This window comes from Magnolia sinica, chromosome 8 (genome assembly GCF_029962835.1).
Source record: "Magnolia sinica isolate HGM2019 chromosome 8, MsV1, whole genome shotgun sequence".
In the NCBI taxonomy this organism is placed as follows: domain Eukaryota; kingdom Viridiplantae; phylum Streptophyta; class Magnoliopsida; order Magnoliales; family Magnoliaceae; genus Magnolia; species Magnolia sinica.
In genome coordinates, this window is record NC_080580.1 from 62,855,027 (window position 1) to 62,877,159 (window position 22,133).

Genomic DNA, 22,133 nt, shown 5'->3' on the forward strand with positions numbered 1-22,133 from the left:
TTGTGCATTTTCAGTCATATAGTTTTCCTTGTACCAAGATGCTATCATCTCACCAGCTGTGATTGTTGCAACCAGTGTTTGAAATATCGGTATCGCGTTACGTACCGTACCCTTGGGATACAGATACGTATCGGTTATCACACGGGACATCATTTGTATTGGGTAATTTTATCACACTTTTTGGGAAACATGGGGAAACATTGCGAAATGGTTGAATTTTTCAATGAAATTTCAAGGATTGTTAAAAAGACCTTAATCCACTCTTTTAAATTAAAACATCTCAAAGAAGAAGTGCACATAATAGGTTTCCTTTGTATAGGGTCCTAAGCCACGTGTTGTCTGACTGATTTAATGCAAGCAATTTGGGAGAAATTGGGGAAATTTCAAATTGTCTCCAATTTTCCCCAAATCAGACCACCTAACTTAAATTTTGAACTTGTGTATGTGATGATCATTTAATCAAATACTCCTAAATACTTAGAAACTAGTCTCAATTGACAACTGGTTGAATTAAAATTTCGAAAAAAAACGTGGAGAACATGAAGAACCAATGGATATTGAAATCAAAGCTCCAACTTCTTGACTTTTCATGCAAAACATGACGAACCAATGAATTTGTAACCATTTAACACTGATTTAACATAATTTCAGCTAAAAAGAGATCGAAATTTGAAAATGCTCACCGGATCGAACATATGGGATATATCGGCACTACCTGTGCGTTTCATATTGCACGTGTGGGATACAAGATATATCGTGGGATATATCGGCCGATATTGTCGATATTTAAAACATTAGTTGCAACTAATATACTAAATTCCATTTTTGCTTCCTGATTTGAGATGTCCGAGACTTCCAAGATAGAGGAATCCATGATAAAAATGTTTTCATATGACATGTTGACCTGATGTTGGGAAAGTGTGATGGTTTATAATTCCATTTATTGAAAATACAATAATTGCATAGTGGAACGTCCATCATATCATATGGGCCCTGCCTTTAATAATTTTGACTAAGAAATCACTTTGACCTAACAATCAGTATAAAAAAAGAAAAAAAAAGATAATGGTTTGGCGATTTAGACAAGGCATCCATCGTGTGGGCCCCAAGTTTGGTTGATGTTGATTGTATATAACCAATGGATCTAATCATTTGATAAGTGGCAATGATGTGAAGTGTTTACAACTTAAAACTTTACGGGCATCCAAACAACCCCTGAGTGAAAAACTTTGGTCGTATAAAAAAGCTCACACTGTATCTTGTGACAACTATTGACAAGGATATTAATGGTGGAAAAGTGTAATGATTTATGTGAAATCCATCGATGTTTTTACAATCGAAACACAGTGAAATGAGCTATTATGGAAAAGATGTTTCCTTTTCCTTTCTTTCTTTTATTTTTCCTCAATTAAAACAGGTCCTTATAGTTGTAGGGAGTCATGGGGCCCGTTATTCAGGGGAAATAATTGAATGGGTCATATATAGGCCTGACTTTCAAGGGCCAACATTGGGCTTCACCAGCTTTGCTTAATTAGTGCCTCTAGAGCCTAGCAAGTTCACACGTTAATGTAATATTGTATGCTTATGATCAAGAGACATTGTTCCATGTTCTTATCCCTCTGAAAAATGTTCGATTGGTGGGCCAACTTGATCAGTTCAAAATCTAAACCTAGACCAACCCATTTGCTATCCTAACCCTCACCAATCATAAGGTCTTTTGGGCATCCCACCCCAAGTTCGGTTTCAAAAGGTATGATGTGCCACCCTAGCTAAAACTAATTGGACAAACAACGACAATTGCAGGCCACATGGTTCACCAATCCTGATTGAAGGCCACAGAACTCTCTACATTGCACACGGGTTTTTTCACTTATGGCTAGTGGGGCCTGTGGTTCCATAACCGCGACCGTCAATCTATTGAGTACACACTGGAGAGTGCCCAACAAATCTCTTGGATTGAATGATCCCATCTCCTGTTGTTAGGATATCTATAGGCACCAGGGGTTTCTAAAAGCAATCATTCTGTAGGGTTTCTAATCCTAGAGACGGAGATTTCTAACCCTGGAGAGAGATGTTTTTTTTTCTAATTTATTTATTTCTCGGATTTGAAGATTTCACAAAAGAACTCTTGCATCACTAGTAGGGCTGTACACGAATCGAGTTAGCTCGGTTAGCTTGCTCGACTCGACTCGAAAAAGCTCGATTCGACTCGGTTCGAAATTGAGTTTGAGGCGAGTCGAGCTGATTTTTTGAGCTCGAAAAAATTTCAAACCGAGTTCGAGCTTGCCTGAGCTCAACTCGACTCGGGTCGAGCCCAACTCGAATCAAACTCGGATCGAACCAGTTCGGTGACTCGGTTACTTTGATATTGATGTTGCTCACCAAGTGTTTGATGAAATGACTCAATGAAGTGTCGGCTGGTGGCAAGGAAGGTGTGTTTCATCAAACAAATACCCTTCTTTCTTGATTTTGATGTTGCCTTCAAGGTGTTTGATGAAATACCTGTAAAACCATGTTGGTGTTTTACATACAGTGAGAATTTGAAGGTGCAGCTCATGTGTTTGTAAAAATGTTGCATAGGCGAACTTGGCTCGAACTGGCCCGAGCTACTGACCGAACCGAGCCGAGTTGACCAATTAGGCTCGAGGACCAAGCCGAGCCGAGTCGAGCTATGCCAAGCTCGACTCGACAGCTCGGCTCGGCTCGACTCGTGTACACCTCTAATCACTAGCTGTTGGAAGATTCCGCAACTCTCCTTGTAGCGAGATTTTATATATATATATGTTTCTTGTAATCTATTTATGTCATGCCTCGAAATCCGACACTTGGGTATATCTGACCCCTGTTCCATACCCGAAGGCATGACTTATATTTTTGTATGTTTACATTTCATAATTCACACATATATTGACAAAATGATTCTCATTCATAAAATATAACCATCTAATAAGTAAACATTTATTAAAAAATAAAATATCCATGTCTCGACTATTGAAGATTATCACCAAACTCATGACTCAGCACATGTCATCACTATACTATCATACTAAATGTTCATTACAACTTATTCGGAAAATGTTAAAGAACTGAACAATAAATCTAAATCTAAAAGCAAATCTCCTTAAGGGCCTCCACGAGATTCTGATCCTGAAATTTTAAAATTCCAACATGGTAAACTGCGAAGCCCAGTGAGTAATCTCAACGCAGGTTTCAAAAATAACCTCATATAATTTGAATAAAATGTACTAACAGATACAATACCTATTTAGGTAAAGTAACAGATGGGGACATTAATAAACAAGATTTTTCAATGTTAATTAAAAAAAAGAATGATTGACATCAACATATGTTATAATCCATAATAACAAGTGCAATTTATTCTTTTTAACATTAGGGTCAGTTTACACCGGTTGGCCAACACCCGTGCCAATACAACACCTAGCATTGCAATGGGAACCTCTTGCATGACATGCTCACCCAACCAAAGGGCACTTGGTGATGGACTCATTCGTACGTTAGCTGGTCAAACTACTGCCTTACCGAACCTGACAGCAGGAACCTTTTGCAATCCTTACATGCTCACCCACCCAAAGGGTACGGTAGAGGTTCCAAGAGGTACCAATTGAGTTTGTGGGACTTTCAACCCAAGGGTCTTGATTGCCCTACCTATTTACGGTTTAGGGATTTTCAACCCAGAGGACTTGATCGCTCCACCTATTTTTTGGTGTTCTAAAAACTATTCTGATGGTGCATGATTTTAATAATTTCATGGACCAAATATTTCAAAATAATAATAACAAATAAATAATCTTTCATGATTGTTATTCCTCGATGGAATGTATGATACATGGTGTACATAATTTATAAAACAAAATTTCTAATCACCGTAAACCGTTCGTACATCATCAAAATTCCAAGTAGAAAAATAAAATGCAACATAATCCATCAAATTGAAGAGTCTGAAAAATTCTATATGAATTCATAATTTCTGCAATAGTTTTAATTGAAAAAAAATAAATCTAAATACTGATTTCTTTTTTTATCATATAAAAAAATAAAAGAATTATCAATGCGTGGTTAACAATAATCCAAATTTAAATTGAATTAAAGCATGCTACTTAAAATAAAGACAAATAAATAAATAATAAAATCCAAATGACATAATTAAAAATTTGGTAAATAAACACAAATAAAAAAAATCAAACAAATGAATAATAAGTAAGATGAGTAAATAAATAAATAAATAAGATATTGAATCATTCATATAAAAGCAAAAGGAATTTTAAAGGCAATCAAATGAAATAAATAAACAAACAAATAAATAAATAAAAATCAAGTGAGAGAAAACTCACTTTATAAAAGAACAACTCTTTTTTTTTTTTCCCTTCTCTCTCTTCCTTTTTCTCTTTCCTATTATATTTTTTTCCCTTTCTTCCTCTCTTCCTTTTTCTCTCTCCTCCTTTTCTTTCTTCCCTTCTCTCTCTCTCTCTCTCTCTTTTTCATGTAACCAGAATTTTTCTTTTTTTTAATCTCTCTCTCTCTCTCTCTCTCTCTCTCTCTCTCTCTCTCTCTCTCTCTCTCTTATAAGCTACTTTCATATGTAACACGTGTGAAATAGGTACCTCTTATGTTTCCTTTTTCTTATGTTACCTTTTTCATTCCCTTTAGATCACGTGCTCCACATGGCTTTGTTTTTCATGCACATGTTGTGCACTACACGTGTGCCATATGTGTGCCACGTGTGTGGACATGAGGTGTATGCATATGGTGCATGCACGCCACATGTGTGAAAGGTGTGTGTGCATGTGATGGTTGTACATGGTGTGTAAGCTACGATGCATACATGGACGGATGCATGTACGGATAGATATACGGTTAGATGGGCTCGTGTGTGATCAAGGGCTGAATTTTATGATATACATGTGGATTGGTGGTGAGATGGACGGGTATTATGAGGATGGTTTAAACAAAAATGGTGATGAATGGTCGTTTTTAGAAGAAGTGGCGTGCACACCTTTAGTATGGACCCCACTTTAGGTATGTGGTCAAATAAGCGGGTAGGATTGTAGGTGGCCATACAACTTAGGAAGATGGACAGTCGATTTGGTGGTGGGATGTATGGATGGGCGGATGTTCTAAGCATATAGATGGTTTAGATGGGTGTATCATTGGATGGATGGTCAGATGCATTGTTGAATTTATTAATTAATGGAAGGTTGGATTTGGATATGTTCGAATCAACGGTTGAGATTGGATAGGTTGATCATGTAGATCAACGGTCAGTCTTCTACTTCTTCATATTGGATTAATTTGGTATGTAGAGGTGGGTTTTTTTTTTTTTTTTTTTCCGGATTCGACGATTTCACAAACGAACCGTTGCATCACTAGCCGTTGGGAGAAGCTGCAACTCTCCTTGTAGAAGGAAATTTCAAAAAAAAAAAAAAAAAAAACTGTTTCTTCTAATCTATTTACTTGTAATCTGAAACATGCCCTTTTGCCATGTTTCAGATACAGTTAAAAGCTGTAATCTGATTACAGCCTGCAATCATGTTACAGGCAATTCCACCCATCCAAATGACCCATCCATTCAGATTACCTGTAATCCAATTACAACTTGTGGATTTTACAGGCATCCAAATGAGTAATGATTTCATTGCATTGATAAAGGGGACATATCCCTTTTATAATACAAGGATGTATCTAAGTTTAGACTATTAAAGCTACCACGTAAGTACATTGACTTATCACTTACTATGGTAGTTCTAGGCTACCCTAGTGTGCAGGGTTTACAAGTATGGTACACTCCACGAGATACCAGGGATCCGCCACCTTTTCTCCAATTTTTACGGGTCTATTCTTGGATTTATCTGTTGTTGTTTTATCTTAGCTAAATAGAAAATTTTACGTAGTTCCTGTCATACGCAAATCAGCAGGATGAAACCTAACATCTTTATAAAGCTTCACTTGAAGTCTGTCACATTTTTCTTGAATCATATAACATAGTTTAACTTACAGTTTTTAATGGGATACGTGGTTGCGCCATTCATTTGTATTTACTGAATCTGGCATGCTTAAGACCTATTTAATGTGGATGCTTGACCTTGTCTATTTGGTACATTTATTATATCGGGTTGATTTTTTATTTTTTATTTCCTGTTATTATTATTTTTTGTGGTCTCATTCATGATTGCTGATTTTTTCTTCATCTTTCACACAGAATGGTTCCTCTGCTAGTTTGGAGCTTGATTTGGAACACTATGTTGTTCCAGCACCAGCTGCTTCTGCAAACTCGGGCCATGTTTATGCAGCAAATCTGACTGAGACTCCAAGATCAATAACTCATGGTGGGGTCTTTTCTAATTATGATGGACCAAATAAGTCTGCTGTTGTTTCCGCTGATCGAGCTTGGATTAGAAAGGTTTTTCCTGGTAACCTTTCCTCCAAATTTTGAATTCTATTTAACATGCGATGTGGAGAACTTTTAAATATTATTCTAATGAAATATCAGATAACGTTAGCAGATTTACATAAATATACAGATAACTTCTTTTGTTTCTGCATTTTATCTTTTTAGTTCTTCTGTCACATGGTGCTACAGCAAAGATGTTCATGTTCGGCTGTGGGTGTGATGGCGAACGGGATCGACAGACCCCAGGAATGCAATCACACAAGAAACAGGGGAAGAAAGGAGAAGGGGAATTTCAGGGGAAATTCAATGTATTTGGCTTGCAATTTGCAATCCAAACACCCAAATTCAAGAAGGAATTTCAAGCCTCTTGCTCCAACTCCAAGAAATGAAATTTCATTCAAATTTAATAAAAAGTCCTCCCAATGCCTGCTAACATAGTATTTTTACAAATCCTGCTACAGAACTCCAACCTTCTAACTAATCATGCTTACCCTAATTTATCTGTTGATTAGTTGCTAAGATCCTAACTACCCATAACCAATCAATAAACTTTTAACTAATCATGCTTAGTCTAACCAATCCTTTGATTAGTTACCAAGATCTAACTAACCACAACCAGTGTTTGAAATATCGGTATCGCGTTATGTATCACATCCTTTGGGTACAAATACACATCAGTTATTGCACGGGATATATCGTTTATATTGGGTAATTTATCGCACTTTTTGGGAAACATGGGGGAAACATTGGGAAAATGGTTTAATTTTTCAATGAAACTTCATGGATTGTTAAAAAGACCTTAATGTACACTTTTAAATCATACCACCTTAAAAAAGAAGTGCACATAATCAGTTTCCTTCGTATATGGTCCTACGATGCGCTATCTGACTGAACAACTATATTCCAATTGAATGCAAAACATTTAGAGTGTATGTGATGATAATTTCATCAAACACTCCTAAATACTTCGAAATTAGTCTCAATTGACAATTGATACACTCCTAAATACTTAGAAATTAGTCTCAATCGACAGTTGGTTGAAGGGAAATTTCGAAAAAAATTAATATTTTAATAAATTTTTAATTAAAAAATGATTTTTATTTTTCAAAAATTGACAAGGACTTAAAAAATCAGTAGATCAACCCTCATACATGGTTGATTTTATTTTTGGAGTGCAACGTTGTATGCAATTTGGGAGAAATTGGAAAATTTTTTAATTTTCCCCAAAATTTCCAAATCGGACCACCTACACTCAAATTTCAAAATTATAGTATATGTGATGATCATTGCATGAAATACTCCTAAATGCTTTCAAATTAGTCTCAATTGATAGCTGGTTCAAGGAAAATTTCAAAAAAGACATGGAGAATATGAAGAACCAATGGATATCGAAATCAAAGCTCCAACTCGATGATTTTTGATGCAAAACATGAAGAACTAATGGATTTATAACCATTTGACACTGATTTAAGATAATTAAAAAAGAAGAAAATATAAAAAATATAAAAAGAAGAAGAAAAAAGGATCGGAAATTGAAAATGCTCACCGGATCGAACATGTGGGATATATCATCCGATAACGTCGATATTTAAAACATTGACCACAACCACTATAGCCACCCCCTAACTAAAAGGAAATATCCTGATGCAGGACACGAAAATTTAAACATGATATGCAAGATTCTAGGCTTTAGATCATATTAGTTCAGAAACAATCACACAGAATTCCACATCCCACATAAGGCCAAGCACTCAATAAGGGGAATCTATGTGGGTCCAGGCCTACACATGCTAGGGCTGGATCAATTAATATTATAGACCAAACAATACTCAAAGGAGAGTAGATTCAGCCACACATGCACATGAATACTTTCCCCAATCCAAGGGATTCACAAGTTTCAATTCGGGAAACCCTAGGGTTAGAAAAAGGGGTAAAGAAATTGAAATTTAAGACAATCTAGGGTTAGGGGTTAGGGAAATCAGGTAAGTGAGAAGTGAAATAGAGAAGAGAGTGAACTTGAAGCCAGCCCGCGCGTGTGGACAGCAGGCCAGGCCTGATGCACGTGCGCTGATGGCTGTCCGCACGTGCATGGGGCTCACGAACCTAAAAACCCCTAGCTAGGATCTGGTCAGCTAGGGCTGGGCCACACAACCACCGAGTTTCAGCCCGATCCGCACGTGGTGCTCTGCCGAAGTTTCAGCCCTCCTGCAGGGCCCGATTCTGGAAATCTGCTGTAGGGGAAAGATTAGCTGCCAACATGGGTATATTTGATGAGGGGATGACTATAAGAGATGAGGAATATGAAGGGTAGGAGATGGAGGCGATTTGGGATGGGTGTGGCTTCGCACCACGGTAGTTAGCCCTTCGAAGAAGAGAGGGTTTTGCACCCAATTAGCTTTTTACAACTCAGAGAATTAGATAAGCAGGAAAATGCAGAATTTTATTAATCATCTTCAATGAAAAAACCCTACAAGGGGTTGCCTATTTATAAGAAAAACCTATACCCCAAAAGCCGCGCCATGTGCACATACTATTACTTAAAGACGAAGTAATAAAAAATAACAATTAATCAATGCAATCTAAACCGTTCATGATGTTCCTAATAACGGTAATATGCAAAACTCACAGTCTTAAGTCACCTAGGTTAGTGGGTCACGATCATGAGATCCAATGATGGGATCCACATGATGATCGGGTCCACCCCAAGGAACCAAAACAGTCCTCTAACTAGGAGGCCCTCCATGGATGTTGTTATTGATCTAGATCAAAGGTGGGGCCCTCCTCCTTGCGTACGTGTGTAAGGGGGGGCGTGCGTGTGAGCTAGATGTCCCCATCATATCCCCAAATGGCCCCTTGGTTACTAGTTCTTACCAATACTTGAAATTCAAACAGGACACATGTTCGACTCATGGATATGCTTGCCTTGCTAGATCCTGGCCTTCCATGTGCATCAGGCCCACCTATACTGCATTAGGGTGTCATCCAAAACCTGTGGTTTCCAATTTTCTGAGAATCAGAACTAGTTCGTATATTCCTATTGAGTTTAGTTTTAAATTGAATTATAAATTTTATGAATTTTTCTTTTCAATTTTTCTAGACTTGGAAAAATATTGGAATTTGTAAACAAATACTAAGAGAGTGATAATTATCCTTTTCTCATCCTTGTTCTTCAATTAATCAACTACTCCTACGAGCATTATAATATTTTTTAAAAGGATTATGAGCATTGTCATATGAATGTGATAAGTCAACACTCATTGAAGTTCAAGTCATTTAACCCACTTGGACAGCACATTTATAAAAAGAGTGCATAAATAGAAAATCATTGTAATGCGCAGATATCAAGCATCTCGGGTCTGATGTTACATCCTCGAACTACAACGTAGAATCACAATATAAAAGTACCATCAAAATCCCACTTTGGTAATCATGGATGAAAAGGAAAACTGTCTTAGGGTATTAGGATGTTACCATCACCAACTGAAACCAAAATCACTACAAAGTGATGGTGGGCATGGCCTCCTTTGATGTAGATCCAAATGTCCAAATAGAGATGGGGTTTGCTCCTTTTCTAGCTATGATTTTATTTTTATTTTTATAATTCATCTGGAGTGGGAGAAGTATCCGTGCGTAGTAAAGGCGTTTCGATCTACTCTTGTTGTGAGCACTGTATGTGTGTCTTCCCAATCGAGGGGATGCGACCCTTTAGCGAAGACTGCATAGGAATTCTATTCCATGGCTATTTTGAGAGTTTTGAAAGTCAATGCGAGCATTTTTTTAAAAAAAATCATTTTATGGCAATTGTTATGGGGTCCACACTTTTGTTGAGGCCTTATGGGGGACTTGGGCTAACTCATCTGCTGCAAGTTTACTTGCTTGACAAAAGAGTCCCTTGGCGGCACAAACTCATTATTGATTCATAATGTCATGGGGATTGTATACTTGGATGTGTCTTATTATTGACTATGGACATATTGGATAGTCCTGTCAATGAGGACATGAATTCTCCCACTACCAATTTAGTCTCCATGGAAAGAATAATATTCACATGGCAGTTCCTGACTGGTAACAAATATTTCATATTCTAAAATCGGGAAGCATTAGAGGCTTGTACAGTTGGTTGTGTATAGTACTTTCAAATAGGGATATTCAAAAGGTCATATACTATTGGGGGTGATGACATGTATCAATGGCAGCCCAGAGACTGATGACTAGCTGATTTACCTCAACGCTGAATTCTGGAAATGCGTTATCAGAAGAAACTGGCTTAGATAATGAGGATTTAGTTTGTTCTTGTGAATTTTGTTCAATTACTTACCGTAGTTTTTTTTTTTTTTTTTTCCTTCTTTTTGACAAATTGTAGTAATGGATATTTATCTTCCTGCATCTTCTCTGGCAGTGCTGTTGGGTTGGCGAGATCTGATGCATATGCATTTATTGATGTTTGAATTGGTTCTTAATGTAGGATATGGAGGTTGCAGTCCCAGATCCTTCCAAAGTCTATTCTACTTCTGGCATGGTTGAGTCGAAATCAGTGGGCACATTCTCACCTTTTCAAAAGCAAGATGGTCAAAGAGGACTCTTTGTCGATAGGGGTGTTGGCTCTCCTAGGCTTGTTAAATCAGCTAGTGCAAGTGCCTTCACTAACGATCTTAAACTGGATTCTGAATCGAAGGTTGGTACAAGACCGAAAGTTCTTGTTTTCCTATCCTCTCCTTGTTTTCTTACTTTAGTAAAGATTATATAAAAATGACTAATTTTGACCTTTCTTCTGCTAGTGGTATCCATTGTTCACTTTTAGGTAGTCTTTGAGTGTGCTGACAAATTCTGTTTGGTGGGGCTTAAACACGTTTCCACGATATGCCACCCTGCATTAATCATGATATGCTTTTCTGATTTTTTCCGCCCCAAATCACAAGGGCTGATCAAAAGGGAAATAAGAACAGGAAGGTCTGGTTCTTATCTCGATCATGATTTAGTGGCAGCACCTGCCCAATGTACCTTTCTTATTTTGAATTTCTATGACATCCATCCTAGATATGTAGGATAGATAGTTTCATTTATCTTATGCATTTATCATATTGACGCTAGCACTTACTATCACCTGCATGGAATATGGTACAAGCATCATCCTAACCTACCTAATTTTCTAACAGGCTGGACATAAGTTCTGTTATTCCACTTGTTCAGTAATCCTGTGACTGTGGTTCTTTGTATCTACTCCAAACAAATTGCATTATTATTTTATATGATGCTAGATCATTACTCTTCTTCTTCTTCTTTTTTTTTTTTGCAATATTGCTTTTTATTTCCTGTGACTGTGGTTCTTATGCTTCTCTCTTTTTTACTAATTGTTAAGGCTATGCCAGCAGCAGCTGGAGCTGTTGCAGCAGCTGCTGTAGCTGATCAGATGCTTGGACCAAAGGAAGACCAGCATTTGGCAATTGTTCTGGTATTCTTATGACGATTAAATGATTAGCTGTTTCTAAACTTCTTAAGTTGTCTTCTTCAAAACAGTACTTACTATGTTGCATGTGCCTGAAATTATATACCGATGTTGGATGTGTACAGCATGATCAGATTTCAGAGTGAAAAATCAATTCCTGTCATTGAGCTAACCATTCTTTGTAGAGTAATACAGAAGAACCTGATTGTAATCATAAACAAATAAGTTAGCTTGCATAGAGTAAGAAAGAATAAAACCACACATTCAAGATGTCTTTGGTTTACAGCGTCATAGTTGGAGTCATCAACTTCTCTGAAGGCTTCTGCAGGTTATCCATCTATTTTTCACTTCTTAAGATGGGGATCATGATCACCTGTCATCAAATAATTGCACTTTTAACAACCGCCAAGATTCCATGGAATTGATGTTCCAAAAGGCTAAAGGGAGAGTTTCTTGGTTTTTGGGTTTAGCCCCTTTGTCAGGTTGTAGTAGAGAAGATCTTTCGGGGGAATTAGGCTTATTTGATGTAATTTCAGATGGACAGGTCATGTGTTGGTTTCTCGTCATCAGTGGACCTGGCTTTCTCTCTTTGTATGCTCTTTTGTTCAGTTTCATTAAAGATGCTTCCACCGAAAGAAAAGAAAAGAAAAACTCTCTGATGCAGAGTAATCAACTTTATTGCATTGATTCTTTCAATGTTTTTATATGTTGGTATTGCACAATGTATTGCGCCCTTAGGATAAAAATATCATGGGAAACATGGGAAAATATCATATGTATCAATCCAGGGAAACATTGGGGAAACTATATGAAAATGGGGATGTTTAATTGAAACTTCAGGAGATGCTAAAAGACACATGATTATACACTTAGGACAAACACATGCACACAGAGAAAAAAAAAGGAAAAAAGGAAAAAAGAAAAAAAGAAACAAAAAAGCCCTTGTCTCAGATTCACTTGGTGTTACTCAGCCTTTGAGATAGTCTATTATGTTTGATGAAATATGGGATTCAGCAGCAAGGACAAACATTCCATATTCCCTTGTCAAGAGGAGGGTATGTGTAACTTCCAATACCCTTCTTAATCAATTGCATTGTCACCCTTGTGATGTAGCAAAGATAGTGATTCAACTTTGTCATTTTATTTTATTTGGGGGAGGATTGAACTTTAATTAAGGGAAAAGGCATCATTACAATTGTAGGTTCACCACTCCTGCTTTATTGCCACAAATAGAGAAGAAAATATCCAATTATGAACTCTAGGTCCTGGGTGTCATATCAAGGGAAATATCACAGATATCATAGGAAGTACTGCAGATATTGTGGGAAATATCACCATACATAGGTTTCGAGATATATCATCGTGTATTGATGATATTAGCATTGATACATGGGATCCTTTGTTATAGCTCCCCATGCTTCGTATCTGTACCATCGATAACATGATAATATTGCCTGATACTGTCGATACATTGTATGGTGGATCTGTCATGGACTATGTCTGGGGGATGTGAATGCTTGACACCTTATCTACATTTGAAATTATCTGTGCTACCATTCTGTTTGCAATGGTAATTGAAGGACAAATGATGCTGCTGATATCTGTTAACATGTCGTTACCCATCGGCCATCGGTTGTGCAGGCATGCATGTTGTCAACTGGTTTCGTTCTTTCTTTAGAGAATGAACAACAAGAAAATTTGAAATCCAGCAACCGGCACCTCACTAGGTTCTGCTCACCATCTGCTGCACACACACACACACACACACACACACACACACACCAATCCAAACTGAATAAATTGTGGTGTATCTTTGGATGGAGCATAACTGATGTAGGACACATGCATGTGACTAACTAGTTAAGAGAGATCAGTCAACAACTTAACATAAATAATCAAATTCACAAACTATGCTAAATCATCAAATATATCAAGAATCAAGCATGTAACTATGAGAAATTCATGCCACATATATCAAACTACGCAATGCATGACCATTAAATACTAAAAGATGGGATCTTATGGATGTAGGAACATCCAAGTAGCATAAGAATTAGTTTAATTTCAAAAAGGGAAAGCTAATACTACCTAGGGCTTGCTCAATTAGGGTTTATGCCAATCTAGGGTTCATGGGATTTGGGGAAGAAGTGAAATTAAGGCTTAGGTTGCTTAATTGGTAAAAGGGATTGAGGCTTTAGATCTTAGTAGAAGGGAATTAGGGATTTGGATGGTTGGAAGTTTGGAATTTAGGGCCAATTATGGAAATTAGGAATCTAGGGTTTAGGTGATTTGGGGAAACTTAGATATTTGGGTTTCTAGGGTTTAGGTTAGGATTAAGGTATGTGATTCAAGGGGGTTTTGATGTGGAAGCAAGAAGGAATCAAAGGGACGAAGGGTGGGCCGTATGACTAGCTATAGGGGTTCATGCGTGTGGCCATATGGTTACACATATGGGTTATTTTGGCTAGGGTTTGGGGTTTCAAGGGTTGAGTTTATGCGGGAGGATGTAAAGAGGAAGAAAGAAGCCTCACACCTCCTTCGAATAGGAATGGCCTCTCACAAATCCTAATCTCCAAATCACATTGAGAATCCTTCAAATCAGAAAGAAGAGACGTTGAAGTTTTTGAGAAATAATAACATGGAGGGTACCTCCCCTTTCTTTTATAGTCTTAGGAATTCATTTTTAGAAAAAGACGCTCTAAAAAAAGATTTCTCTAAAAATCCCCTACCATATCAAATGTCCTTTAATGCATAAAACAAAATGAAACCACAAAATAAACTAAATCCTTATAAAGTAAGAAATAAAAACTAAGACTCCCAAGTCCTAAGGTATCCACAATTGAGGTGGCCCACGATAAAAAGTGAGTAAACAGCTCGATACACGCGATCCAACCGTCCGGAACTCCACAATACATAGCCCACGTGCATCTTTCCAGTGTGGGGTCTTCAAAGATGCACAAACCATGCACGTGAGGTCTTTTATGATGGCTAGGGATGCGATCTGGACCCCATGAGGCCCATGTAACACTCGTCTAGCCACAAAGAAGGCTGCATTGCTATTCTTCTCCGCTGTTACACTCTGAACGGTCGGATGCAATGTTGTCAAAAGGGATCGCATAATCGATTATGCAATCCCATAATCGCATAATGCCATCCATATGGCATATGCAATGGTCGCATATGCCGTATGTATGGTATGCGATTGCATATCGCATAGAGCGATCGCATATACCATTATGCGATCGCATGATGTCCATTTTTTTTTTTTTTTAATTTTCATTTTTTTTCAATTTTTTTCAAAAAATAAAAAATAAAAAATCGCATGTCATTTGACAACATTGGTCGGATGTCCTCATGAATAACCCAAAAATTAAACTGAGGTATTGCTTATCTCTCCAATTGGTGACCATAAAATGGACAGGCAAGAAAAGGCCAGCAGTCCAAATCCAACATAAATAAATCAGACAGTTAAGATTCTCTAATTAGGTTGGTTCACGGGCTATGTTGCATCCACAAGGGGGCTGACTATTTGGACAGTCTGGATTGGTGTGCATGTATAAAATGCATATGATGGTGTATCTGGCTGGAAAAGATGTCACCATCACCCATTAACCATCAGTTACAGTTGATTTTCAGTTTATGATTTTTCTTTCATTGAGAGAAAACTTGCTGTTAGAAATTTGCTTAGGGAATTGTCCAAGCCCCATCTATTACACGAGTTGGCACTAAAAGTCTATTAATGGTCTAAATCCTACTGCAATTGAACTTTGTAGGTTTTGTACACTATGATATGTACAATTTGGCATATCTACAACAAGAACTGCGGAATAAATAGACTAGGTGCTGTGCTACGGATTTTTTATTTTTTCCCTTTTCAATTTGAATGCTAATGATGGAAACATTTCATAGGTTCAGTCTCTTTCATGCTGAAGTAAATGATCGTCACTGTTTGCTTGTACTACAGGTTGGCTTGCCAGCTCGAGGCAAGACTTTTACTGCCGCTAAACTTACAAGATATCTCCGTTGGTTAGGTCATGAAACCAAACATTTCAATGTTGGGAAGGTGAATCCTTGCTTATCACATGCATGCCTTCTCAATTTTGCGGCACACCTTTTAAACTGATATATCTAAGCTATTCTGAGTACTTGGTTTATGTGCCAATTTTGGTGACAGTACCGCCGTCTCAAGCATGGAGTGAATCAGGTATGTTTTGAAATATATCCTTGATTTTCATAAAATACATAATAAAATATTTCTACATATTTGTAACCCTCATGATGTAGATGGTACTTGATATATATATATATATATATATATATATATATATATATTCTCATGGTTAATGTGTATTTTGTGTGTTCTAATGTTTTCACTCATGTAACATTCTGTACATGTTGTGATCAATATATGGTTGTATTGTTCTTTTGCTTAATATGCTGTTAATGTTAGATTGATACTGCCTCTTCATCTAACAACTCATGTTTTCACTTGTGTATACATTTCCTTCCATGTATTTTATTCTTGAGATGGGTTGTTCTATGCTAATTTACTTCAGTTTTTTCACCCATGCCTTTTCCTTATTTGTCCATTGTTGATGCACTTTTGATTGGTAATAGAAACTTCATTAAAAGTAAGTATACATAATGCTGATGGACCATGATGGATGGTGATGATCTCACGTGTGGTTCACTTTGCACGGAGATTATTGTTTCATATTATTATTTTCTTCTTTAGTCCTTAAGGTGATGTGTTAGAATAGAGTTTTAAGTAAATGGCATTGGTTTATGTAATAACCTAAGCATATGCCTATTATTGTAGGGTTATTTTTGTATTTTCACAAATATTATGAAAGCTCTAATGATAAGGGAGAGGCTAGGGGCATCACTACTCTTTTGAGCCTCCTCTCTCTTTCTCTTGCTTCTCTTCATATTCTCTCTCCTCAATCTCACTCAAGGAAACATGGTGTCAAAGTTGTAAAAGATCCGATATCTTGTTCCTTTATCTTTCTTTCACTTTCTTTCTCTTCTCGTCTTTTTTTCCTCTTTACAAGGTGAAACCCTAAATCATTTTGGAGATGATTTACGCAAATTGCCTTCATTCATTACTCCATATGGTGGGTTGTGTAGTCGTGCATTGTGAGTGTGCTTGAGACTCACTTTCACCCCAATCATGATGGTTCAAAGTGGGCCAGTGTGCATCTATGGTCAAATTTGAAGATCCAGTGAGGCTGTAGAGATCGTGAATGAAAAGTGAAGGTTTTTGCATAGTCGTCATTAATCGATCCATACATGTATGATGGTGATCTTTGATCCGTGCTTTCTTAAAGCAAGTGTTGGGCGTCGGGCGAGTTCAAGTTCAAGTTCTTCCGTATTTGTTTGATCTTCTCTCTTCCTTAAATATGGACACCAAGAATGATATTAAGAGTAGTCTTTTTGATTTCATGTAAGTTAATTAATCTCAAATTACGTCGGCTAAAGTTAAACAATGTGAATTATTTACAATGGGCTATGTTGGTAGAAGTGTTTCTTACAGGAAGAAGGAAATTAAATTATCTGACATCCTTTAAGCCTAATGAAAGCTTAATAGATTATTAAGATTGAGTGATAGAAGATGCTTAGATTAGAGCCCTATTATAGAATAGTATGAAACCACATATTAATGCAATTGTTATATTTTTTTAAAACGACAAAAACTTTTACTTAAAAGCATGTTTGCATTTTAACATGAAGATAAAAGTGTGAGTATTATTGGGCATTGTGGGTACGTTGGAAGAACTGAATGTATACCAGCCTCTACTGATTAATCATGAGATCATGAGGCAGTAGGGAGAGGAATTTTGTGTCGCCAAATTCCTTTCTAGTCCGTCCTGAGTTCGAACATGTGCGAATTGAGATTTGTGGAGGTAGTGAATTTTCATTTACTATAGAGGTGTTTACTTGTATTCACCATGCAGTTAGTGTAAATAAGCTGAATTCATTTACATCTAATCAATCAACGCTTATTTCTTCGTTCGAGAACGGAGATGGATAAAGTCGTGGTGGACAATTTAGTGGTAAAGATTTTGGGGGAGATCATTTTGGTGGTAGTAGTATTTGGGAGGTTGTGGTACATATTTTGGTCGCAGACTCGCAGCCATGGTAGACAATTTGGTGGTCAAGTTTTAGGGGGTGATGGGGACATCACGCGCACACATGCACTCACGCCGCCCCCCTATGCATGTACGCCAGAAGGAGGGCCCCACCGTCGATCTGGATCGATGACGACGTTCAAGGAGGGCCTCCTACCTAGAAGACGAAGTTTTTATTCAAAAGAGTGGGCCCGTTAGTCAAGAAAAAGCCCATAATAGGATCTCATGATCGTGACCCACTACTCAGATTGATTTCATATTTTAGGTTTTGCTTATTAATGTTATTTAGAACAGCATGGACGCTTTAGATTTTTTTGATTAGTTTTTATTTTGGTTTACTTCATTGCCAAGTAATAGGTTGCGCACATGGCGCGAGTTTTGGGGTATATGATTTTCTTATAAATAGGCACCCCTTGTAGGTTTTTTTTAATTGATTGAAGATTAATAAAAATTCTACGTTTTCCTACTCTTTGAGTTGTGAAGCCTAATTGGGTGCGAAGCCCTCCCTTTATCGAAGGGTTAACTACCGTGGTGCGAAGCCACATCTATCCCGATTCGCCTCCATCCATCGCCATCTCTACTACCTATCTTCTACCATCCCTTCTTTTCTCACCCCATCATCTACACTTCGAATTAATTATCTATTGCAGCAATTCTCTTTCCCACAGCAGAATTTCAGAATCTGGCCCTACAGGAGGGCAGAAACTTCGGCGGAGCACTAGCACAAACCGTACATCGGATCGAGCTGAGATTTGGCAATTTTGGAGTCCATCCCTGGTCGACCAGGGCCAAGGTGACTTTTTCTGAATAGTGGGCCCCACACACATGCGGCCGAGATCACACGCATGTGCATTTGGGCCATTGTTGTTGTCCACGCGTGCGATACTTCTTTGGTTCGTCTCTCTCCTCTCTTTCACTCCACTTTCAGCCAAAATCCCTAAACCTAACCCTAAATTACTCAAATCTCCAATTTTATGCCCCTTTTCTTACCCTAGGGTTCCTTGATTTGAAATTGGTGAATCCCTTGGATTAGGGACTAATTACTATGCATGTGTGGATGATTATTTCTTATCTTTGAGTATCGTTTGGTTCATAATTTTTATTGATCCAGCCCTATCATGTGTAGGCCTGGACCCGCATAGATTCCCCTTAATTGAATGTTTGGACTTTCATGTGAGATATGGAATTTGTGTAATTGTTTCTGAACTAACGTGATCTTAAGCTTGAAATCTTGCATATCATAATTGAATTTCATGTCCTGCATCAAATTTGGTATCAAAGCCTAGGGTTCTTGTAGGGGAATTCATTACATGTTTAGGGTTTGGTTGTTTATGTCCATTACGCATCAATTCTCATCATATATGGCTGTTTAGAGGTCCATAAACCCTAACATAAGCTGCTGAAATTTTCTGTTATCCCCTTATTTGAATTATTTTAGAAATTAACTTAGTTTTCTATTTCTAGGTTTAGAAACTTTCCTTTTCTGTTTTTTAGAAACTAATTTTTTAGAAACTTTCTTAATCTGTTTTTAGAAACTAATTTCCTTTCCTTTTTCTTTTTAGAAACTAGTTTACTTTCCTTTTTCTTTTTTAGAAACTAACTTACTTTCTATTTTTAGAAACTTTCCTTTTTCTTTTTCTTTAGAAACTTTTCTAATTTGTTTTTTTTTTAGAAGCTTTCCTAATTTTTTTCTTTAGAAACTTTCCTAATTTGTTTATAGAAACTTTCCTTTTTTGTTTTTAGAAACTAGGTTACTTTTCTTTAGAAACTTTCCTAATTTGTTTTTTTAAAAGAAACTTTCCTAATTTGTTTTTTTTTAGAAACTTTCCTAATTTGCTTTTTATAGAAACTTTCCTAATTTGTTTTTCTTAGAAACTTTCCTTTTTCGTTTTTAGAAACTAGGTTGTTTCTTTTAAAAAATAAAAAAAAATAAAAAAATTCTTATATTTTGACAACTATATTGCTGAATTTTGGTTGGCACCCTACACTAAACATAGAACAATTGCAAGAGTCACTAAACAAGCTGTCCTAAAAGTTAGAGTTTATGATTAAGCGCTTTGAAATGGACCAATACTTGGAACAGCTTGATGTGCGCATTTCCCGTCTAAAGACCATCGCCAGGACAAACCCCACCATTGGGGTAGATGTCCAATCTCAAGCAGGTGGCCTGGTGGATAGACCAATGAATGGAGTTGGTGAAGGAATCAATTATGGGTGTGCACCTGTGCACCCACCCCATCAAAGACATCAAGACCACTATTTTGAAGGGTACGACATGTGCGACCTTGTGGCTGGAGAGTGCACCAGACGCTAGTGTAGAGTTACCCACTGAGGCCATTCCGATAATGGATGAGTTACGTGATGTCTTTCCTGATGATCTACCGGATGAGTCTCTCCTTAGGAGGGATATAGAGCACACCAGAACATGGGACACCGTAATACCTACAGTCGAGTTTGCGTTTAATAGTTCTGTCGATAGGTCCACAGGTCTTAGTCCTTATGAAGTCGTTTCTGTTTATAAACTTGAGAAACTTATTGATCTTGTCCCTATGTCACTGTCCCATAGGGTGTCAGAGCCTGCGGAGTCTTTTGCGCATCACATTCATTCATGACATTAAGAAATTAGGCAGAAGATTACTACTAGTAATGAACATTACAAATTTTCTGCAAACCAACATAAACGTTTCAAAGAATTCAATATTGGGGACTGTGATAGTCCACATCTGGCCCGAATGGTACCCTCCGGGGGCCGTTCGTAAGTTACACACGTGTAATGCTGGACCCTTCAAAATTATAAAATGAAACGGTCTCAATGCATATGAGGTAAATCTTCCACCTTCTATGTGAATTAGTTCCACATTCAACGTGGAGGATCTAGTTACTTTTCAGGGGGCCACTAATACTTTGTTTAGCCCTTCGCCTACCTGTCCTCATTCCCCATATTTATCCCTTGAACCATGGCCCATTCCTGACCCATTTTCCCAGCCTCTACCTCCCATACCCACTCTTCCTGACCTTTCTTCCCAGCCTCTACCTCCCATACCTACCCTTCCTGACCCATTTTCCTAGCCTCTACGTCTTATACGTACCCGTCCCGACCCATTTTCCCAGCCTCTACCTCTCATACCACCCGTCCCGACCCATTTTTCCAGCCTCTACGTCTCATACCTACCATTCCCAACCCATTTTTCCAGCCTCTACCTCCCATACCTACCCGTCCCGACCCATCTTCCCAGCCTCTACCTCCCATACCTATCCTTCCCGACCCATTTTCCCAGCCTCTACCTCCCATACCTAACCTTCACACACCCAAAAAGGAAATAAAGGATATCTTGGACCATCAGATAGTTTCAACGTCGGACGGCGGGTTTCAGAAGTACTTGGTTAAATGGAAGTCATGCCCAGTTTCAGACAGCACGTGGCTCACTGAGGAGGAGCTTCAGAGACTTAATCTTGACATCCTGGAGCGGTTCAGGAGTTTTATTTCGCCAGTGGCAAAATCTTTGCAGCCGGAGAGAATTGATAGGGACATCACGAGCACACGTGCACTCACGCCGCCCCCCTATGCATGTACGCCAGAAGGAGGGCCCCACCGTCGACCTGGATCGATGACGACGTCCAGGGAGGGCCTCTTACATAGAAGACAGTTTTGATTTAAAAGAGTGGGCCCGTTAGTCAAGAAAAGCCCATAATGGGATCTCATGATCGTGGCCTACTAGTCATATTGATTTCATATTTTAGGTTTTGCTTATTAATTTTATTTAGAACATCATGGACGCTTTAGATTTCTTTGATTAGTTTTTATTTTGGTTTACTTCATCGCCAAGTAATAGGTTGCGCACATGGTGCGGGTTTTGCAGTATAAGGTTTTCTTATAAATAAGCACCCCTTGTAGCCTTTTTTTAATTGAATGAAGATTAATAAAAATTCCGCGTTTTCCTACTCTTTGAGTTGTGAAGCCTAATAGGTTGCGAAGCCCTCCCTTCATCGAAGGTTAACTACCGTGGTGCGAAGCCACATCTATCCCGATTCGCCTCCATCCATCGCCATCTCTACTACCTATCTTCTACCATCCCTTCTTCTCTCACACCATCATCTACACTTCGAATCAATCATCTATTGCAACAATTCTCCTCCCCACAACAGAATT

The 22,133-nt window shown here is 37.9% G+C and overlaps 1 protein-coding gene across 1 annotated transcript in view; it reads left to right on the top strand.

The window, feature by feature from the left end:
* The window catches only part of LOC131253368 (6-phosphofructo-2-kinase/fructose-2,6-bisphosphatase), a 118,958-nt gene that overhangs the window by 35,854 nt on the left and 60,971 nt on the right, over positions 1-22,133 (top strand). Inside the window, exons 4-8 of the mRNA XM_058254334.1 lie at positions 6,218-6,418; positions 10,875-11,084; positions 11,769-11,861; positions 15,820-15,918; positions 16,030-16,059. Coding sequence (XP_058110317.1) covers positions 6,218-6,418; positions 10,875-11,084; positions 11,769-11,861; positions 15,820-15,918; positions 16,030-16,059 — 633 coding nt within the window. The remainder of the gene's footprint in view (positions 1-6,217; positions 6,419-10,874; positions 11,085-11,768; positions 11,862-15,819; positions 15,919-16,029; positions 16,060-22,133) is intronic.